This window comes from Pongo abelii, chromosome 6 (genome assembly GCF_028885655.2).
Source record: "Pongo abelii isolate AG06213 chromosome 6, NHGRI_mPonAbe1-v2.0_pri, whole genome shotgun sequence".
In the NCBI taxonomy this organism is placed as follows: Eukaryota; Metazoa; Chordata; class Mammalia; order Primates; family Hominidae; genus Pongo; species Pongo abelii.
The window spans coordinates 11,001,267-11,022,606 of NC_071991.2; the positions used below are offsets into that span (position 1 = coordinate 11,001,267).

Here is a 21,340-nt window from a genome sequence, read left to right on the forward strand (position 1 = left end):
ACCGCCGCCGCGGTACTCAGACGCGAACCAACCGCTTGCCTGCTCTACACCGCCTGAGCTTTCCTGGGGACCAGCCCTTCCCCGTACGTCCTAGCCAGCCACCGAACCCCGGGGCCCTCAGGACAGTCCGCTGGTGGTTCTGCCTCCTGAGGACTTGAGCACGCGGGCCAGGGGCCTGGGGATTGGTGACTATTCTGCCTCTATCGCCACTGTTGGCGGCTGAACACTCCTCCCCGGTGTCTGAGTTTAGGGGCCCAGCCTGCGGATACCACCTCAGGCTACCTGCAGGCCCGGGGACTCGCGTGCCCGCCCAACCTGGGCAGCCACCTCCAACACCAGCAGGGACCGCCTGGATTCCGGAGGGTTGCCCCCCCCCAACTGCAACTACCCTGCCCACATCACACCCACTGCCCCAACGCGTGAGATGAGCCACACCCCCAGCCAGTGGCTGCCACTACCAGCATTAGAGCAGGGCACCTAGAGGCACACGAATCACTCTCCACAACCCGCTAATAACAGAGCCAGCATGCACTGCTCTGAGGCTAAAGAATAGGTAAGATCAGGCCACCACTGGGGCCCAAATACTGGCCCACCTGGCCTCCTAGTCCCCAGCAACCACAGCCTCCACTAATAACCACACCCTAAGCCACCCAAGAAATCATACAGAGCCTACAGTACTACCCCAATCAAAGCCAAAGTGCCCCACCTAACCAGCACCCTATCTACATTTTCAGGAAGAAGTCCTCCCCTACAAAGCGAGTTCACAAACTTGGAAGAAGCAATTTACACAGGGTGCGCAGATCTCAACGGAAGGACACAGAAAACATGAAAAAGCAAGGAAATAGGGCGCCTCCAAAGGAACCCAGTAATTCTCCAGCAACAGATCCCCATCCAAAAAAAACAGAAGATATTTTGGAGAGAGAATTGAACATACATATTATACAGTTGATGGCATAATTCAAGCATCATTTGGAAAAGAACAGAGAAGATGGAAGAAGTTATCGTTCTGCAGGAAAAAATGATCAACTCCAGTGATATTCTTAAATGCAACCTAACGACACTTCTGAAGCTGAAGAAATCACTGGATGAAATACAAAGTAAACTCAAAAGCTTCAATGATAGACTAGAACGAGTAGAAGAAAGACTCAAAACTTGAAATCTGAAGCATGTTTCTTAAAGATTTAAAGGGTTATTATACTCTGGCCATTAATGTGAATGAAATCTGCTGGGTTAATTCTTATACTGGGGTCTTGGATAATCATTAAAGTGAAATGAGAATAATTTCTTTTTGAGATGATCAATTTTGTGAGATCGATTTTTTTTTTTTTTTTTTTTTTTTAAATGAGACTGAGTCTTGCTCCATTGCCCAGGCTGGAGTGCAGTGGCATGATTTTGGTTCACTGCAACCTCCGTCTCCCAGGTTCAAGAGATTCTCCTGCCTCAGCCTCCGGAGTAGCTGGGACTACAGGCGTGTACCACCACACCCGTCTTATTTTTGTATTTTTAGTAGAGATGGGGTTTCACCATGTTAGCCAGGCTGGTCTCAAATTCCTGACCTCAGGTGATCCACCCGCCTCGGCCTCCCAAAGGGCTGGGATTACAGGCGTGAGCCACCAGGCTGGCTGAGATGGATTCTTGTTAGGCAGCAGTCATGGAAAGATGATTTGATTCAGTTGACATTAACAGTACGCACAGTAATCCTAACAGGTGAATGTAACTTAAGCTAAATTACCAGGCAATTGTCATAGTCTGGAAAAGACACTCTGCCAGGTGAGGTGGCTCAGGCACCAAGGCAAGAGACCGAGGACACGAGCTGTTCCAGTATAATTGTGGGGAAAAGCAAGAGAGATCAGATTGTTACTATGTCTGTGTAGAAAGAAGTAGACATAAGAGACTCCATTTTGTTCTGTACTAAGAAAAATTCTTCTGCCTCGAGACGCTGTTAATCTGTGACCTTACCCCCAACGCCGTGCTCTCTGAAACATATGCTGTGTCAAACTCAGGGTTAAATGGATTAAGGGTTGTGCAAGATGTGCTTTGTTAAACAAATGCTTGAAGGCAGCATGCTCCTTAAGAGTCATCACCACTCCCTAATCTCAAGTACCCAGGTACACAAACACTGCAGAAGGCTGCAGGGACCTCTGCCTAGGAAAGCCAGGTATTGTCCAAGGTTTCTCCCCATGTGATAGTCTGAAATATGGCCTCGTGGGAAGGGAAAGACCTGACCATCCCTCAGCCCGACACCCGTAAAGGGTCTGTGTTGAGGAGGATTAGTATAAGAGGAAGGCATGCCTCTTGCAGTTGAGACAAGAGGAAGGCATCTCTCTCCTGCCCGTCCCTGGGCAATGGAATGTCTCGGTATAAAACCCGATTGTACATTCCATCTACTGAGATAGGGAAAAACTGCCTTAGGGCTGGAGGTGAGACATGCGGGCAGCAATACTGCTTAGCAAAGCATTGAGATGTTTATGTGTATGCATATCTAAAGCACAGCACTTGATTCTTTACCTTGTCTATGATGCAAAGACCTTTGTTCACGTGTCTTTCTGCTGACCCTCTCCCCACTATTGTCTTGTGACCATGACACATCCCCCTCTCTGAGAAACACCGACAAATAATCAATAAATACTAAGGGAACTCAGAAGCCAGGGGGATCCTCCATATGCTGAACGCTGGTCCCCTGGGTCCCCTTATTTCTTTCTCTATACTTTGTCTCTGTGTCTTTTTCTTTTCCAAGTCTCTCGTTCCACCTAACGAGAAACACCCACAGGTGTGGAGGGGCGACCCACCCCTTCAATAATAAAATATAAAACAAGAACAGTTATACCAGATATAGATCTTAGAGATGATTATATATGAATATCATTAATCATTAGTTGGTAGTAATCACTCTTTATTCCAATATTATAATAATCCTCGCTCTATAACCATAACCAAGGAAAAACCAGGCCATACAGAGATAGGAGCTGAGGGGACATAGTGAGAAGTGACCAGAAGACAAGAGTGCGAGCCTTCTGTTATGCCCAGACAGGGCCACCAGAGGGCTCCTTGGTCTAGCGGTGACGCCAGTGTCTGGGAAGACCCCCGTTGCCAGGTGGACCGTGGTCTAGCGGTAGCAAAAACTGTCAAGGAACAACACCTGCTACTTAGCAGATTGGGAAAGGGAGTCTCCCTTTCCCCGGGGGAGTTTAGAGAAGACTCTGTTCCTCCACCTCTTGTGGAGGGCCTGACATCAGTCAGGCCCGCCCGCAGTTATCCAGAGGCCTAACCGTCTCCCTGTGATGCTGTGCTTCAGTGGTCACGCTCCTAGTCCGCCTTCATGTTCCATCCTGTACGCCTGGCTCTGCCTTCTAGATAGCAGTAGAAAATTAGTGAAAGTACTAAAAGTCTCTGATATGCAGAAATAATGGCGTAAGCTGTCTTTCTCTCTGTCTCCTCTCCCTCTCTGCCTCGGCTGCCAGGCAGGGAAGGGCCCCCTGTCCAGTGGACACATGACCCACGTGACCTTACCTATCATTGGAGCTGACTCACTCTCCTTATCCTGCCCCTTTTGCTTTGTATCCAATAAATAACAGCGCAGCCAGACATTCGGGGCCACTACGGGTCTCCGCGCATTGGTGGTAGTGGTCCCCCAGGCCCAGCTGTCTTTTCTTTTATCTCTTTGTCTTGTGTCTTCATTTCTACACTCTCTCGTTGCCGCACACAGGGAGAAGCCCCCCGACCCTGTGGGGCTGGTCCCTGCACTTTGGGAGGCCGAGGAGGGTGGATCACCTAGGGTCAGGAGTTCGAGACCAGCCTGGCCAACATGCTGAAACCCTGTCTCTATTAAAAATACAAAAAAAATTCGCTGGGCGTGGTGGTGGGCACCTGTAGTCCCAACTACCGGGAGGCTGACGCAGGAGAATGGCATGAACCCAGGAGGCGGAGCTTGCAGTGAGCTGAGATCGCACCACCGCACTCAAGCCTGGATGACAGTGAGACTCCGTCTCAAAATAAATAAATAAATAAATAAACTTTTGGAGATAAATGCCAACAATCTTCCAAAATATCCTGGGTGAGCTGTACACCCAGGCTGCTACAGTGTACTCACTAAAGCCAAAAGTTGGAAACATCCAAATAGCCAACAGATGAAGGGATAAACAAAATGTGGTCTGGCCATATGATGGAATATTATTCTACCTTCTTAAGGAGGGAAGGTTTTTTGTTTTGTTTTCCAGGCAGAGTCTCTCTTTGTCACCCAGGTTGGAGTGCAGTGGTGAGATGTCGGCTCACTGCAACCTCCACCTCCCAGGTTCACGTGATTCTTATGCCTCAACCTCCTGAGTAGCTGGGATTACAGGTGTGCCCCACCATGTCTGGCTTATTTATTTAGAGATGGATTTTCATTCTTGTTGCCCAGGCTGGAGTGCAATGGTGTGATCTTGGCTCACTGCAACCTCAAGCCTCCTGGGTTCAAGCAATTCTGCCTCAGCCTCCCGAGTAGCTGGGATTACAGGCATGTGCCACCACACCTGGCTAATTTTATATTTTTAGTAGAGACAGGGTTTTGCCATGTTGGCCAGGCTGGTTTTGAACTCCTGACCTCAGGTGATCCACTTGCCTTGGCCTCCCAAAGTGCTGGGATTACGGGCGTGAGCCACCGTGCTCAGATGTATTCCACCTTAAAAAGGAAGGAAATTCTGACACACGCTGCAATCAGGTGAACCTTGAGATCATTAGGTTACCTGGAATAAACCAGTAACAAACAAATACTGTATGATTTCTCTTGTATAAAGGACTTAGAGGAGGCAACATCAGAGACAAAAAATAGAATAGAATGGTGGTTGCCAGGGGCTGGGGGAAGGAGGAAAGGGGAGTTGTTCAATGTTTATAGAGTTTCAGTTAGGGATCATAGAAAGTTCTGGAGATGGATGGTGGTGATGGTTGCATAACAACGTGAGTGTATTTAATGCTACTGAACCGTATACTTCCAAATGGTTAGAATGGGCTGGTCCTACCAGGTAGCTCGCGCCTGTAATCCGAGTACTTTGGAAGGCAGAGGTGGGTGGATGGATTCAGCTCACAAGTTTGAGACCAGTCTGGGGAACATGGTGAAACCCCGTCTCTACAATAAAAATTTGGCTGGTCATGGTGGTGCGAACCTGTAGTCTCAGCTACTCAGGAGGCTAAGGTGGGAGGATGGCTTGAGCCAAGGAGATGGAGGATGAAGTGAGCCCAGATGGCACCACTCTACTCCAGCCTAGGCTAAAAAGGCAGGCTGGGCACAGTGGCTCATGCCTGTAATCCCAGTACTTTGGGAGGCTGAGACAGGCAGATCACAAGGTCAAGACATTGAGATCATCCTGGCCAACATGGTGAAACCCTGTCTCTACTAAAAATACAAATATTAGCTGGGCGTGGTGGCATACGCCTATAGTCTCAGCTACTTGGGAGGCTGATGCAGGAGAATGGCTTGAACCCAGGAGGTGGAGGTTGCAGTGAGCCAAGATCACACCACTGCACTCCAGACTGGCAATAGAGCGAGACTCCATCTCAAAAAAAAAAAAAAAAAAAAGGTTAGATTGGCAAATTTTATGTTATGGATAGTTTGTCACAAGATAGCAATATTATTAAATTTGAAAAAATCCTGAGTGACTAAAATTTTTAGGTTTATAATATAAAAACAAAACGTTTCTTTTTTTTTTTTTTTTGAGATGGAGTCTCACTCTCGTTGCCGGGGCTGGAGTGTAACGTGCCATCTTGGCTCACCACAATCTCCACCTCCTGGGTTACAGCGATTCTCCTGCCTCAGCCTCCCAAGTAGCTGGGATTACAGGCATGCGCCACCACGCCCGGCTAATTTTGCGTCTTTAGTAGAGATGGGGGTTTCACCGTGTTGGTCAAGCTGGTCTCGAACTCTCAACCTCAGGTGATCTGCCCGCCTTGGCCTCCCAAAATGCTGGGATTACAGGTGTGAGCCACTGTGCTCAGCCCCATCTTTACCTTTGAAAGGAATGATTGTTGAAATAATCTCTCTGAAATTTCACATTTAAACATATTTACACCCCCAAATCATGTTTTTCAATACTGTTCAAAGGCCATCTATAAAAATGCATATTTCAACATAAAAGATTTTTCAAACATCTAACAATATGTGACATTCCAATATAGATGATTACGTTGATATTATTTAGCTATAAAAAAGAATAAGACAGGCCAGGCAAGGTGGCTCATGTCTGTAATCCCAGCACTTTGGGAGGCCAAGGTGAGTGGATCACCTGAGGTCAAGAGTTTGAAACCAGCCTGTCCAACATGGTGAAACCCCATCTCTACTAAAAATACAAAATTAGGCAGGGCATGGTGGCATGCGCCTGTAATCCCAGCTACTTAGGAGGCTGAGGCAGGAGAATCGCTTGAACCCGGGAGGGGGAGGTTGCGGTGAGCCGAGATCGCGCCGTTGCACAGCAGCCTGGCCAACAAGAGCCAGACTCCATCTCAAAAAGAAAAAAAAAAAAAAAAAAAGAATAAGGTGGCTCTGTGAGTACTAACACAAATCCCCAGTATAAAAAGTGAAAAATGGCTGGGCGCCGTGGCTCACGCCTGTAATCCCAGCACTTTGGGAGGCCGAGGCGGGCAGATCACGAGGTCAGGAGTTCAAGACCAGCCTGGCCAACATGGTGAAACCCCGTCTCTACTAAAAATACAAAAATTAGCTGGGTGTGCTGGCGCTTGCCTGTAAACCCAGCTACTCGGGAGGCTGAGGCAGGATAATTGCTTGACCCTGGACCCGGGTTGCAGAGAGCCGAGATCGCGCCGCTGCACTCCGTCTCAAAAAAAAAAAAAAAAAAGTGAAAAATGAACACTTTTGTGGAAAAGTGTGAATAGTCTGCTCCCATTTCTATTAGCTAACACACCTGTGTGCACACGGAGCTTTCCGTCCAGTCTGGAAGGGGAGGGCGGGGCCTTCCCGGGAGTGAAGGGGGCGGGGCCGACCCAGACCCTCCAGGGAACGCCCTTGAGTAACTCGCGCACTTGGGACCCCCTTTCCACCCAGGACCACAGGCTCAAGATGGCCTGGTAGATGCAGCCGGCACGCGCCTCTCCTCTGACGGGAACCGAAGGAGCCGGTAGGTTTTCACATTTGCAGCAGATCCGCTAAGAGAACGCGGGATTCAGCGGAGAAGCCACGGGGAGCCCGAGGAGCGGAGCAGAGGCACCCAGGCAGCCTGCGCGGAGAAATCGGATCGGCGGGGACGGCCTGCAGCTCCCGCGCGCGGGGAAAGGGTGAGTGAGAGACCCCGGGGCTCTGCAGTCCCCCCACGGACTTCCACAGCCCCCTGACCCTCGCGGGCCTCCAGAATAGGGGGCAGCGGGCGAGAGATTCCCCAGCGGCGTGGCAGGAGCCCACGTGGAGCCCACAGGCTTCCTTGCCCTGAGCAGCTGCAGCTGCAGCCCCCGCCACCCCGAGAGTCCAGCCCCGAGGGCAGTTCCTGCCTTGCCTGCGGTTACCGCCGCCGCCAGCTGAGGGCCAGGGAGCGAGAGGGGAGGCCGGGCGCTCTCAGGAGTCCCAAAGGACAAATAACCCCGCCGCTGCCGCGGGACCCAGACACGAGCCAACTGCGCACCCGCCCTGCCCCGCCTGAGCTTTCCGCCGGCAGCCTGGGGCCCAGCCCTTCCCTGTCTGTCACAGCCAGAGCCCAAACCCCGGGGGCCTGAGGACAGTCCGCTGGCGGCTCCGTCCCCTGAGGACCTTGAGCACGCGGGCCAGGGGCCTGGGGATTGGTGGCTGTTCTGCCCTTTCCGCCACCGTTGGCGGCTGAACACTCCTCCCCGGGGTCTGGGGTCAGGGACCCAGCCTGTGGGATACCACCCAACTGCAACTGTCCTCATCCACATCACACCCACTGCTCCAGGGCCTGGGATCAACCACGAGCTTAGCTGGGGCTTGCAAGGACCAGCCCCACAGGGTCGGTGGGCTTCTCGCTGTGTGCGGCGACCAGAGAGTGTAGAAATAAAGACATAAGACAAAGAGATAAAAGAAAAGACAGCTGGGCTCGGGGGACCACTACCACCAATGCGTGGAAACCGGTAGTGGCCCCGAATGTCTGGCTGCGCTGTTATTTATTGGATACAAAGCAAAAGGGGCAGGGTAAAGAGTGTGAGTCATCTCCAATGATAGGTAAGGTCACGTGGGTCATGTGTCCACTGGACAGGGGGCCCTTCCCTGCCTGGCAGCCGAGGCAGAGAGAGAGAGAGAGGAGAGAAAGAGAAAGACAGCTTGCGCCATTATTTTTGCATATCAGAGACTTTTAGTACTTTCACTAATTTGCTACTGCTATCTAGAAGGCAGAGCCAGGTGTACAGGATGGAACATGAAGGCGGACTAGGAGCGTGACCACTGAAGCACAGCATCACAGGGAGACGGTTAGGCCTCCGGATAACTGCGGGCGAGCCTGACTAATGTCAGGCCCTCCACAAGAGGTGGAGGAATAGAGTCTTCTCTAAACTCCCCCAGGGAAAGGGAGACTCCCTTTCCTGGTCTGCTAAGTAGCAGGTGTTTTTCCTTGACACTGAGGCTACCGCTAGACCACCATCCGCCTGGCAACAGGCGTCTTCCCAGACGCTGGCGTTACTGCTAGACCAAGGAGCCCTTCTGGTGGCTGTGTCTGGGCATAACAGAAGGCTTGCACTCTTGTCTTCTGGTCACACCTCACTATGTCCCCTCAGCTCCTATCTCTGTATGGCCTGGTTTTTCCTAGGTTATGATTGTAGAGTGAGGATTATTATAATATTGGAATAAAGAGTAATTACTACCAACTAATGATTAATGATATTCATATATAATCATCTCTAAGATCTATATCTGGTATAACTATTCTTGTTTTATATTTTATTATACTGGAACAGCTCGTGTCCTCAGTCTCTTGCCTCCGCGCCTGGGTGGCTTGCCGCCCATAGGGGCTGCTACTACCAGGATTTGAGCAGCGCACCTAGAGGACTCCAAATAGCTCCCCTGAACCCATTAATGCCAGAGCCAGCCTACACCGCTCCTGGGCTCAAAGACTGGCCCACCTTAGCCTCCTAGTCCCCAGCAACGACACCCTCCACTAATAACCACACCCTAAGCCACCCAAGAAATCATACAGAGCCTACAGTACTACCCCAATCAAAGCCAAAGTGCCCCACCTAACCAACACCCTATCTACATTTTCAGGAATAAGTCCTCCCCTACAAAGCGAGTTCACAAACTTGGAAGAAGCAATTTACACAGGATGCGCAGATCTCAACGGAAGGACACAGGAAATGTGAAAAAGCAAGGAAGTGGGGCGCCTCCAAAGGAACCCAGTAATTCTCCAGCAACAGATCCCCATCCAAAAGAAATTCAAGAAATGTCATATAGAGAATTGTGGAAACTGATTTTAACCAAGATTAGGGGGATTCAAGAGACTTCTGAAAAAGAAAGTAAGGAAATGTCAACAGCAATTCTGGATATGGTTGAGGTATTTACCAACCAGATACAGAATTTTCCAGAGCACATGGCAAATGTGGAACTTAAGAAATCACTGGATGAAATACAAAGTACACTCAAAAGCTTCAAAGATAGACTAGATCAAGCAGAAAGAAAACTCTCAAAACTTAAAATCTGAAGCCTTTTACTCAATTCAAATATTTAATGGGTTGTACTCTGGCCATTCATGTGAACAAAATCTGCTGGGTTAATTTTTTTTTTTTTTTTTGAGACGGAGTCTCACTCTGTCGCCCAGGCTGGAGTGCAATGGTGCGGTCTCGGCTCACTGCAAGCTCCACCTCCCAGGTTCACGCCATTCTCCTGCCTCAGCCTCCCGAGTAGCTGGGACTACAGGTGCCTGCCACCACGCCTGGCTGATTTTTTGTATTTTTAGTAGAGATGGGGTTTCATCATTGGCCAGGATGGTCTCGATCTCTTGACCTCCTAATCCACCCGCCTCAGCCTCCCAAAGTGCTGGGATTACAGGCATGAGCCACCGTGCCTGGCCTTGGGTTGTTATACTGGGGTCTTGAATAATCATTAAAGGTGAAATGAAAATAATTTCCTTTAGAGGTGGTCAATTTTGCGAGATGGATTCTTGTTAGGCAGCAGTCATGGAAAGATGATTTAGTTCAGTTGACGTTAATAGTATGCATGGTAATCCTAACAGGTGAATGTGGTTCAAACTAAATTGCCAGGGAATTGTCATGGTCTAGAAAAGCCACTCTCTCCAGTAGACTGCTCACACAGCTACATGTCAGCCCTCCTCACTGTGAAAGTGACAGACACCCTAGCATTTTTATTCATCTCCCTTAGGTGCCTCAACTTTTTCTCCCACTCTCAGCTGAAAAGAGCTACATCTACCATTTGATCTACTTAGTGTATTTTCTTGTTGGCTATGTTAAAAAATTACAAACATAACAATTATGAATGAAAAATAACTCCATGGCCGGGTGCAGTGGCTCATGCCTGTAATCCCAGTACTTTGGGTGGCTGAGGCGGGTGGACCACAAGGTCAGGAGTTCAAGACCAGCCTGGCCAAGACGTGAAACCTCGTCTCTACTAAAAATACAAAAATTAGCCGGGTGCAGTGGCAGGCACCTGTAATCCCAGCTGCTTGGGAGGCTGAGGGAGGAGAATCGCTTGAACCCGGAGGGTGGAGATTGCAGTGAGACTCTCAAAAAAACAAAACAACACAAAAAAATCTCCTAAGATGATTAAAACAAACTTGCTTCTACAATAAACCATAAACTCACCATATCTAGTGATTCTGTACATTAAATCTTTTGAACATGTTTACCAATTTGGTGTTATGAAAAATTTTTTAGAGGTTGTGTATGGGCTGGGCACAATGACTCATGCCTATAATCCCACCACTTTGGGAGGCTGAGATGGGTGGATCACTCAAGGACAGGAGTTCGAGATCAGCTGGGGCAACATGGCAAAACCCCATCTCTACAAAAAGCACAAAAATTAGCCAGGCGTGCACTAATTAGTGGGCTGGACCATTACTGGTGTGTGTATCTCTAGTCTCAACTACTCACAGGCTGAGCTGGCGAGATCAGTGGAGCCCAGGAGGTTGAGGCTGCTGTGAGCCGTGGTCATGCCACTGCACTCCAGCTGGGATGACAGAGTGACACCGTGTCTCAAAAAAAACAAAGACAAACAAAAAATTGTGTCTGTACTCCACTTTCCAACTGGATATAGTGTCCATATCAAGGTCATCTAAATAAATATAATGTTTTGGAGAGATTTTTGTGTGTGTGTGTGACGGAGTCTCGCACTGTTGCCGGGGCTGGAGTGCAGTGGTGCGATCTTGGCTCACTGCAACCTCTGCCTCCTGGGTTGAAGCGATTCTCCTGTCTCAGCTTCCTGAGTAGCTGGGATTACAGGTGCCCGCCGCCAGGCCCAGCTAATTTTTTTGTGTTTTTAGTTGAGTCGGGGTTTCACCATGTTGGACAGGCTGGTTTCGAACTCCTGACCTTGTGATTTACCTGTCTTGGCCTCCCAAAGTGCTGGGATTACAGGCATTGGCCACTGCGCTCGGCACTTTTTTCTTTTTCTTGAGATGGAGTTTTGCTCTTGTTGCCCAGGCTGGAGTGCAATGGCACAATCTCGGCTTACTGCAACCTCTGCCTCCCGGGTTCAAGTGATTCTCCTGCCTCAGCTTCCCAGGTAGCTGGGATTACAGGCACGCGCTACCACGCCCAGCTAATTTTTGTATTTTTAGTAGAGAGGGTTTCACCATGTTGGACAGGCTGGTCTTGAACTCCTGACCTCAGGATTTCCACCCGTCTCAGACTCCCAAAGTGTTGGGATTACAGGCGTGAGCCACTGCGCCCGGCCTCCAGGCTCAAACAATTCTTATGCCTCAGCCACATGAGTAGCTGGTATTACAGGTGTGTGCCAAGACGCCTGGCGAATTTTTGTATTTTTAGTAGAGATGGGGTTTCGCCACGTTGGCCAGGCTGTTCTTGAACTCCTGGCTTCAAGCAGTTCTCCCATCTCAGCCTCCCAAAGTGTTGGGATTACAGGCATGACCCACTGCAACTGGCCAGGCACTTCAATTTTTTTTTTTTGCTCTGTCACCAGGCTGGAGTGCAGTGGTGCGATCTCGGCTCACTGCAGTCTCCGCCTCCCGGGTTCAGGCAATTCTCCTGCCTCAGCCTTCTAAGTAGCTGGGACTACAGGCACGCCCCACCATGCCCAGCTAATTTTTGTATTTTTAGTAGAGACGAAGTTTCGCCATGTTGGCCAGGATGGTCTCAATCTCTTGACCTTGTGATCTGCCTGCCTCAGCCTCCCAAAGTGCTGGGATTACAGGTGTGAGCCACCACGCCCAGCCAGGCACTTCAAAGTTTTTGTCACTCTGTGTGTCTGCGAATAACTGAGAAAGTGCCACAGTATTGATTTGGGGGTTACAAACATATTTTAGTGAGTAGGCAAATTCTCAAATACAAAATCTATGAATAAAGATCAAGTATACGTTCATTTGGCATTTTAAGTACCCCAGGTTCCCTCATTATCTGAGGGAGGGCAGCATATGAAACTTACTTAGACCTCTTTTTAAACATTTAATATAACTTAATTTATTTGAGACAAGGTCTCTGTCACCCAGGCTGGAGTATAGTGGCGCAATCTCGGCTCAGTGCAATCTCTGCCTCCCAGGCTCAAGCAATTCTTATGCCTCAGCCACCTGAGTAGCTGGTATTACAGGCGTGTGCCAGCACACCCTGTGAATTTTTCTATTTTTAGTAGAGATGGGGTTTTGCCATGTTGGCCAGGCTGGTCTTGAACTCCTGGCCTCAAGTGATCTGCCTGCCTTGGCATCCCAAAGTGCTGGGATTACAAGTGTGAGCCACCGCTCCTGGGCTAGAACTCTTTTTTTTTTTTTTTGAGATGGAGTCTTGCTCTGTTGCCCAGGCTGGAGTATAGTGGCGTGATCTTGGCTAACTGCAACCTCTGCCTCCCAGGCTCAAGCAATTCTTATGCCTCAGCCTCCCAAGTAGCTGGGATTACAGGCACACACCACCACATCCAGCTAATTTTTCTATTTTTAGTAGAGATGGGGTTTCACCATGTTGGTCAGGATGGTCTCGATCTCCTGACCTCGATCCGCCCACCTCGGCCTCCCAAAGTGCTGGGATTACAAGTGTGAGCCACCACGCCCCGCCTAGAACTCTTACAGAGAATGAAGAATGCATTTTGATTTTCTTTTTTGCATATCCAAGACATTGCACTCAAGTTTCTGAATCAGCCTGTTAGGTTGGTGCAAAAGTAATAGTGGCTTCTGCCATTAAAAATTAAAAATGGCAAAAACCACGATTAGTTTTGCACCAAACTAACATTTAGGAAAATGGAATGAGTTCCACGACGGTGGGGATTTCTGTCTTTTTCATTTATGCTGTCTACGGTCAGCAGCTAGAACAGCAGTGCACACACAGCAGGTGCTCAGCCAGTCGGCATTTGTTGGGTGAATCAAGGAATGAAAATCACATTCAAGCCAATACACGATTAAACTACTGTTGTATCATTGGGCTGCGACGGTTACAATTCCACAAACTGTATAACTGGACATATGTGAGGCGGTAAATCCCTCCATTTTACAGGTCTTTGGGAAGTTCTGGGGCCAGGAAATCCAAATTCGATAATAGGATTTTCTCAACTGAACTCAGGACAGAGCACAGATGGTCTGAGTGAACGCCCTGCGTGACAGGTGCCTTCCTGCAGGTAGGAACACTTCCTCTGCAGTCAGAGGGAGAAGAAAACATCAGGAGCTGGATGTGATTTCAGATCTGCACCGAGAAACATGCTGATTTCACTGGGGATGTGGCAGTCCCAGGTGAAGGCTGGCTAGGTCATAATTGACATCTCCTCCCTGTCTCTGCTCTCAGACATGGAGTTGATTATGCTTTTTAAATACTTTATGAATTCCATCCGGATCTCCTCAGGGTCATCTTCCAGGTTTGAGTGCACCAGCTTCAGCTTGTTCAAGGGTGGCGCTTGAAAATGAAGATAAGGTTAATTAGGCAAAGAGTTTCCATGAGGGGCCCTTTACAGCTCCCAATGAAACTTCTAGAAGAAATTTAACTTTCTGAAGTTCACAGATCAAGTTGTCTTCCTTGACACCAGAGAACAGAGAACGGGTTTGCTATACTGCCCCCTGGCGACAGGATGAAAACCTTACGAACCACTTTCCAGGTCTTCTGTTCTTAAACCAGAAAGGAATAGATTCTCTATTATTCTCATTTTGTTTCTGAATATTTTGTGAGTTCTTTTTCAGGATGACTGTGTCACCTCTGGGATGTGTGTTATGTGAATTGGAGGTTTTTTTCCAGAAAAGTTCTTTCAGAAAGAGTGCCCCCCTAGTTGTACCCAAGAATAGCTACAAGGATTTTCCCACTCTGTATTCTACTCTTTTTTTTTTTTTTGAAATAGAGTTTCACTCTTGTTGTCCAGGCTGGAGTGCAACGGCACAATCTCAGCTCACTGCAACCTCTACCTCCCAGGTACAAGTGATTCTCCTGCCTCAGCCTCCTGAGTAGCTGGGATTACAGGTATGCATTACCACCCCTGGCTAATTTTTGTATTTTTAGTAGAGATGGGGTTTCACCGTGTTGGCCAGGTTGGTCTAGAACTCCTGACCTCAAGTGATCCGCCCACCCTGGCCTCCCAAAGCGTTGGGATTACAGGCGTGAGCCACCACGCCCGGCCTTTTTCTTTTTTCCTTTTTTTGAGATGGTGTCTCGCCCTCTCACACAAGCTGGAGTGTAGTGGTGAGATCTCAACTCACTGCATTCTCCGCCTCCTGGGCTCAAGCAATTCTCCTGCCTTAGCCCCCTGAGTAGCTGGGAGTACAGGTGCCTGCCATCATGCCTGGCTAATTTTTGTATTTTTAGTAGAGACAGAGTGGACTCACATGGAGAGGGCAACAATTGTCTAGGGTACAGTAGGTGCTCAGTAACTGGACAGAGCTGCTGGTTTCTAGGACATAGGACAATATGTAGGTGTCCAAAACATTCAAGACAAAACAGGAAGAGAAATTCCAGTTTCCTTACACAAAGACAGGCTTCCTTTATCATCTCCAGAGCCTGGTTTGTGGTGTGCAATTAGCATACACTGTGTGTCCTGTAAAGACGGCTGTTGGACAAAGCAGGAATACCACATCTCCATTTCCTTCCTGTGGCTTGGGATGTCAGCATTGAAGACGATCACCACTCCATGAGCATCCTTCATCAGGGCTGGCCAGCAGGACTCGAACCTGCGAGGAAGAAAAGGAACAAGAGGGAAAGTTAGGTCATTCTGGTTTCTAACTGTGGACTTTAAAAAGAATATCTTAGTATTAAAAGTTGGTCTATGACGGCTGGGCGTGGTGGCTCACACCTGTAATCCCAGCACTTTGGGAGGCCGAGGCAGGCGATCACAAGGTCAGGAGATCGAGACCATCCTGGCTAACATGGTGAAACCCCGTCTCTACTAAAAATACAAAAAAGTTAGCCGAGTGTGGTTGTGGGCGCCTGTAGTCCCAGCTACTCGGGAGGATGAGGCAGGAGAATGGCGTGAACCCGGGAGGCAGAGCTTGCAGTGAGCAGAGATCGTGCCACTGCACTCCAGCCTGGGTGACAGAGTGAGACTCCATCTCAAAAAAATAAAAAAAATTTAAAAAAAAATTGGTGGATGACTTTTTTTAAGAGACAGGGTCTTGCTCTGTGTCCCAGGCTGAAGTGCAGTTGTGGGATCATAGCTCACTGCAGCCTCCAATGTGGGCCCAAGTGATCCTTCTGCCTCAGCCTCCTGAGTAGCTAGGACTACAGGTGTGCACCACATCAGGTCAATTTTATTTTTTGTAAAGGTTGATGATTTCTTCATTAAAAAAAAATTATTATTATTATTATTTTTTGAGACAAGAGTCTGGCTCTGTCGCCCAGGCTTGAGTGCGGTGGCACAATCTTGGCTTACCGCAACGTCCACCTCCCAGGTTCAAGCGATTCTCGTGCCTCAGTCTCCTGATGCAGCTGAGATTACTGGTACACACCACTGTACTGGGCTAAGTTTTGTATTTTTAGTAGAGACAAGGTTTCGCTATGTTGGCCAGGCTGGTCTCAAGCTCCTGAGCTCTGGTGATCTCCCAAAGCAACGGATTACAGGTGTGAGCCATGGTGCCTGGCCCCTATTTTTTTTTTTTTAAAGATGAGGTTTCATCATGTTGGGCAGGCTGGTCTTGAACTCCTGACCTGAGGTGATCTGCCTGCCTCAGCCTCAAAAGTACTGGGATTACAGGCGTCAGCCACTGCGCCTGGCCAAGGTTGATGACTTCTAACTGCATCATAACCTAATCACTAAAGCGTATAAAGCAATGCATGGCAGCAAATAATTTATCAAGCTCCTCATACGTGCCAGGAAACATGCTAGGCCCAACTTCATGGTGCCTGGTGGGCAGCTGATTTTTTTGTTTTGTTTTGTTTTTTGAGCTAGAAATCCAGCTCTGTCGCCCAGGCTGGAGTACAATGGTGCGATCTCGGCTCACTGCAACTTCTGCCTCTCGGGTTCAAGCAACCTCTGCTTGAACTTCCTGGGTTCACTGCAACCTCCGCCTCTGGGTTCAAGCAGTTCTCCTGCCTCAGCCTCCCAACTGGGATTACATGTGCCCGCCACCAAGCCTGGCTAATTTTTTGTATTTTTAGTAGAGATGGAGCTTCGCCACGTTGGCCAGGCTGCTCTTGAACTCTTCTCCTCAGGTGATCCACCCACCTTGGCCTCCCAAAGTGCTGGAATTACAGGTGTGAGCCACCGCCCCTGGCTTGGGCAGCTAATTTTTAAACCATTTGATGAAGTGACTTTCTTTAAAGGAAACATACTTAGCATCGCCACCACAGTCCCATAGCTCGAATTCACAGCCCGTGCCTTTGTTGTTGCTGGTAACATGCGGGTTCTCAAATTCTAGGATCCTAAAAGGAAAAAGAAGAGCAGTAGGCTGGGTGCAGTGGCTCACGCCTGTAATCTCAGCAGTCTGGGAGGCCAAGGCGGGCAGATCACTTGAGGTCAGGAGTTCGAGACCAGCCTGGCCAACATGGCGAAACCCTTGCTACACTAAAAATAAAAGAATTAGCCGGGCATGATGGTGTGCACCTGTAATCTCAGCTACTGGGGAGGCTGAGGCAGGAGAATCGCTTGAACCTGGGAGGCGGAGGTTGCAGTGAACCCAGATCGTGCCACTGCACTCCAGCCTCGGCGACAGGATGAGACTCCATCTCAAAAAAAAAAGAAGAACAGTAGCAGCACCAATAATGAGGCTGCATTACACTTTTGGAATGCCAACAGCAACAAAAGTAGGAGGTGGGTGATGGTTGGGCAGTCTTTTAAAATTGTTTTATTATTAATTTTGTTTTGAGACAGGGTCTCACTCTGTCACCCAGGCTGGAGTGCAGTGGCACAATCATAGCTCACTGCAGCCTCCAACTCCTGGCCTCAAATGATCCTTCTGCTTCAACCTACCCTGTAGCTGAGACTACAGACACATGCCAACACACCTGGCTAATGTTTTATTTTTAGTTGAGACGGGGTCTCCCTATATTGCCCAGGCCTCAGGAGATCCTCCCGCTTTGACCTCCCAGAGCTCTGGGATTAGAGGAATGAGCCTCCCTGCCCAGCCAGTTGGACACTCTTTGGGACACAGATTTGTCAGGGCTCACCTCACTCCTTGGGTTGGGCTGTATTCAGTGACGTCAGAAGATTCTGTCAGAAAGTTGGCCAAAACAGTTTTTCCACTCTGTGAAAATGAGTGCAAATAAAGGTCTTTGCTGAAAGGCAGAAAAGGAAACCGAAAAAATGACCCCAAGAGGTGGCCTGGAACCCGGTGTGGTGCAGTCATAGGTCATGGGCACCCTGAGATCACTGGGGTGGTTACGACCTCACTGTCTTGCTCTAGTGCAGTGGGCACAGCCTGGTCTGGGGCCCCGGAAGCATGAGATTAAGGAGATTTTATTTTTATTTTTTGAGACAGAGTTTCACTCTTATTGCCCAGGCTGTGATCTAGGCTCACTGCAACCCCCGGGTTCAAACAATTCTCCTGCCTCAGCCTCCAGAGTAGTTGGGATTACAGGCGCCTGCCACCACGCAAGGCTAACTTTTGTATTTGTAGTAGAAATCGGGGTTTCACCAGGTTTCTCGGGCTGGTCTCGAACTCCTGACTTCAGGTGATCCACCTGCCTGGGCCTCCCAGAGTGCTGGGTTTATAGGGATGAGCTACTGCACTCAGCCAAGGAGTTCTTTTAGGTCACAGAGAGGATCAAAGTCAGCCTGGGGACTTGTGGCTAGCTGTCTCATAATCTCACATGGAGCTGTTTGTCCATCTCGATTATATGAGTAATACACATTGCTTTTTTTTTTTTTTTTGAGACAAGGTCTTGCTCTGTTGCCCAGGCTGGAGTATAGCAATGTGATCATAGCTCACTGCAGCCTTGATCTGTAGGGCTCCAGTGATCCTGCTGCCTCAGCCTCCTGAGCCACCTGGGACTACAGGTGTGCACCACCACGCCTGGCTAATTTTTGTATTGTTTGTAGAGATGGGGTTTCCCTATGTTGCCCAGGCTGGTCTTGAATGCCTGAGCTCAAGTGGTCTCCCTACCTCAGCCTCCCAAAGTGCTGGCAGGTGTTAGCCACTGCGCCTGGCCTAAGACTTCTACAGGTTTTATTTTTTTATTTTTAGATGGAGTTTCGCTTTTGTTCCCCAGGCTGGAGTGCAATGGCGTGATCTTGGCTCATTGCAACCTCTGCCTCCCGGATTCAAGCGATTCTCCTGCCTCAGACTCCCGAGTAGCTGGGATTACAGGCATGCACCACCAAGCCCAGCGAAGTTTTGTATTTTTAGTACAGATGGGGTTTCACCATGTTACTCAGGCTGGTCTCGAACTCCTGACCTCAGGTGATCCACCTGCATTGGCCTCCCAAAGTGCTGGGATTACAGGCGTGAGCCACTGCACCCAGCTGCGTTTTTTTTAAATTATTATTATTTTTTGAGACGGAGTCTTGCTCTGTCACCCAGGCTGGAGTGCAGTGGCACAGTCTCGGCTCACTGCAAGCTCCACCTCCCAGGTTCACGCCTCAGCCTCCCGAGTAGCTGGGACTACAAGCACCCGCCACCATACCCGGCTAATTTTTTTGTATTTTTAGTAGAGGCGGGGTTTCACCGTGTTAGCCAGGATGGTCTCGATCTCCTGACCTCGTGATCCGCCCGCCTCGGCCTCCCAAAGTGCTGGGATTACAGGCGTGAGCCACCGCGCCCGGGCTTTTTTGTTTGTTTGTTTTAAACGCATTTAGCTGTAGTCCATCTGAGCTTTATTTCTGTGGATGATGTGAAGTATACATGTAGATGTGATCCCCACTACCGGGCCCCCAACACACACATTAATAGCCAATGGTTCCAGGACCATATAGTACAACGCCCAGGCCTCGAGCAATGGCTCACGCCTGTATTCCCAGAACTTTGAGAGGCTGAGGCGGGAGGACTGTTTGAGCCCAAGAGTTGGAAACCAGCCTAGGTGCTAGGCAACATAGCAAGATCCTGTCTCTACTAATAATTAACAAATCAAGGCCAGGCGCGGTGGCTCATCCCTATAATCCCAGCACTTTGGGAGGCCGAGGCGGGCGGATCACTTGAGGTCAGCAGTTAGAGACCAGCGTGGCCAACAAGGTGAAAACCCAGCTCTACAAAAAGTACAAAAATTAGCCAGGGGTAATGGTGTGGGCCTGTAATCCCAGCTACTCAGGAGGCTGAGGCAGGAGAACCGCTTGAACCCGGGAGGCGGAGTTTGCACTGAGCCAAGATCATGCCACTGCACTCCAGCCTGGGTGACAGGGCGAGATTCTGTCTCAAAAAAACAAAACAAAACAAAAACAACAAATTTAGTCGGGCGTGGTGGTGCACGCCTGTAGTCCCAGGTACTCAGGAGGCTGAGGCAGGAGGACTGCTTGAGCCCAGGGAAGTCGAGGCTGCAGTGAGATATGATCACACCACTGCACTCCAGCCTGGATGACACAGCGACAACCTGTCTCAAACAGAAGTCCAGACCCACAGACGCATTCATTAGGGGGATCCCGGGGGCAACTCTTTCTGTTAACCTAGGCTGTGGTTCCAATGATGCCACTCAGTACCTTGGGCCTTCGGGGCTCATTAACACCGGGCTCGCCTCCACTACCTCCTCCGGGCAGTGGTTGGAATCAAGGTCTGAAAGCACGGAGTTCACAGAAAGGGCAGGGGCGCCAGCCGGGATGGGCGCGGTGGGCCCGGGTTCCCGCCTCCTGGAGCAAGCCGCAGATCAGACGGGTGGGGACCTGCGCTCGCCCAGGCCCCGAGGCCTGCTCCCCGCTCCCTCTGCCGCGCCGGGCCGGGACTCACCTCGCAAGGCCCCACGAAGAGGATCTTGGCCTTCAGCATCGTTGTCCGCCGCGGCGTAGCCGGCTGGAGCCCACCGGAGCCGGCGTGTCGGGGCGGAGCGCTACTTGGCCTCTTTCGTTTCCACGGCGACGGCGAGCGGCCCGCAGGGGCCGACGGGACTCGGCCACTTCCGGCGCGCGGGGCGGAAAGCGGGCGCGTCTGCGACTGGGAGGGGGTCGGAAAGAAGCCACAAATCCCGGGCTGCAGACGCGGTTCTGCGGGATTGGCCTGTATTTCAGAGACAGGGTCTCACTCTGTTGCCCAGGCTGGAGCGCAGTGGCGCGATCTCGGCTCACTGCAACCTCCAACTTTTGGGCTCAAACGATCCTTCTTGCCTCAGCCTCCCGAGTAGCTGGCACTACAGGCACGCGCCATCACGTCCGACTAATTTTTAAAATTTTTGTATTTGTAAGACTGGGTTTTGCTGTTGCCCAGGCTGTTTTCGAACTCCTGGGCTGAAATGATCCTCCCACCTCCACCTCCCAAAATTCTGGGACTGCAGGCCCGTTCCACCGGTCTCGGTAGAGACGCGGAAAGCAAGACTCCAGGAGGGGGCGGAATGGCCGTTTCCAAACCTTTGTTTCTCCCAATAATCCCGAGAGCTCAGACAGGCCATACAAGTGCCAAGCTGGCCTTGGAACCAGGCCTTGACTCCTTTATCACTGTGGCATGATATCACTGTGGTCGTCCACTTGGGAGCCAATTTATCACTGCCGTGGCACAGCTTAGAAAAAATCAGGTGAAAGTCTGGTTTCTGTAAAAGGATTCACCACTCACTATCAATTCGTCTGACCTAGGAGAAACCAGAGATGATGACTGGAATCGTTTAGTCAGTGCAGGTGTCTAGAAACATTTCTGCTGAATTCAATTAGTTAGGTCAGTCTGAAAATACAGAGTCAAGTCAGAATTTCGGATAA

At 49.7% G+C, this 21,340-nt stretch overlaps 1 protein-coding gene across 4 annotated transcripts; it reads right to left on the reverse strand.

The window, feature by feature from the left end:
- Positions 1–13,430: 13,430 nt before the first annotated feature.
- On the reverse strand, positions 13,431–20,558 carry IFT22 (intraflagellar transport 22). 4 transcript variants are annotated; one of them, XM_002817801.5, is made up of 5 exons: positions 20,385–20,558; positions 17,680–17,756; positions 16,846–16,935; positions 15,046–15,248; positions 13,431–13,989 (listed from the first exon to the last, which is right to left on the reverse strand). In XM_002817801.5, the coding sequence occupies exons 1-5, from the start codon at positions 20,421–20,423 to the stop codon at positions 13,841–13,843; spliced, it is 558 nt and encodes a 185-aa protein (XP_002817847.1). In that variant the 5' UTR covers positions 20,424–20,558; the 3' UTR covers positions 13,431–13,840. The 4 variants fall into 4 exon arrangements, with proteins under 4 accessions (XP_002817847.1, XP_002817848.1, XP_003777053.1 ...); XM_002817802.4 differs by lacking the exon at positions 16,846–16,935 and having other exon boundaries at positions 20,385–20,544; XM_003777005.5 differs by lacking the exon at positions 17,680–17,756 and having other exon boundaries at positions 20,385–20,519.
- Between the last annotated feature and the right edge of the window lie 782 nt (positions 20,559–21,340).

Bases quoted from the DNA above. Each gene is read 5' to 3' on its own strand.
- IFT22 (XM_002817801.5), bottom strand. From the start codon at position 20,423: ATGCTGAAGGCCAAGATCCTCTTCGTGGGGCCTTGCGAG. The intron at 16,936-17,679 runs GTGAGCCCTGAC...TTTTCCTTTTAG, and splicing joins AGCCCAACCCAAGGAGTGAG to GATCCTAGAATTTGAGAACC. The intron at 15,249-16,845 runs GTATGTTTCCTT...TCTTCCTCGCAG, and splicing joins GACTGTGGTGGCGATGCTAA to GTTCGAGTCCTGCTGGCCAG.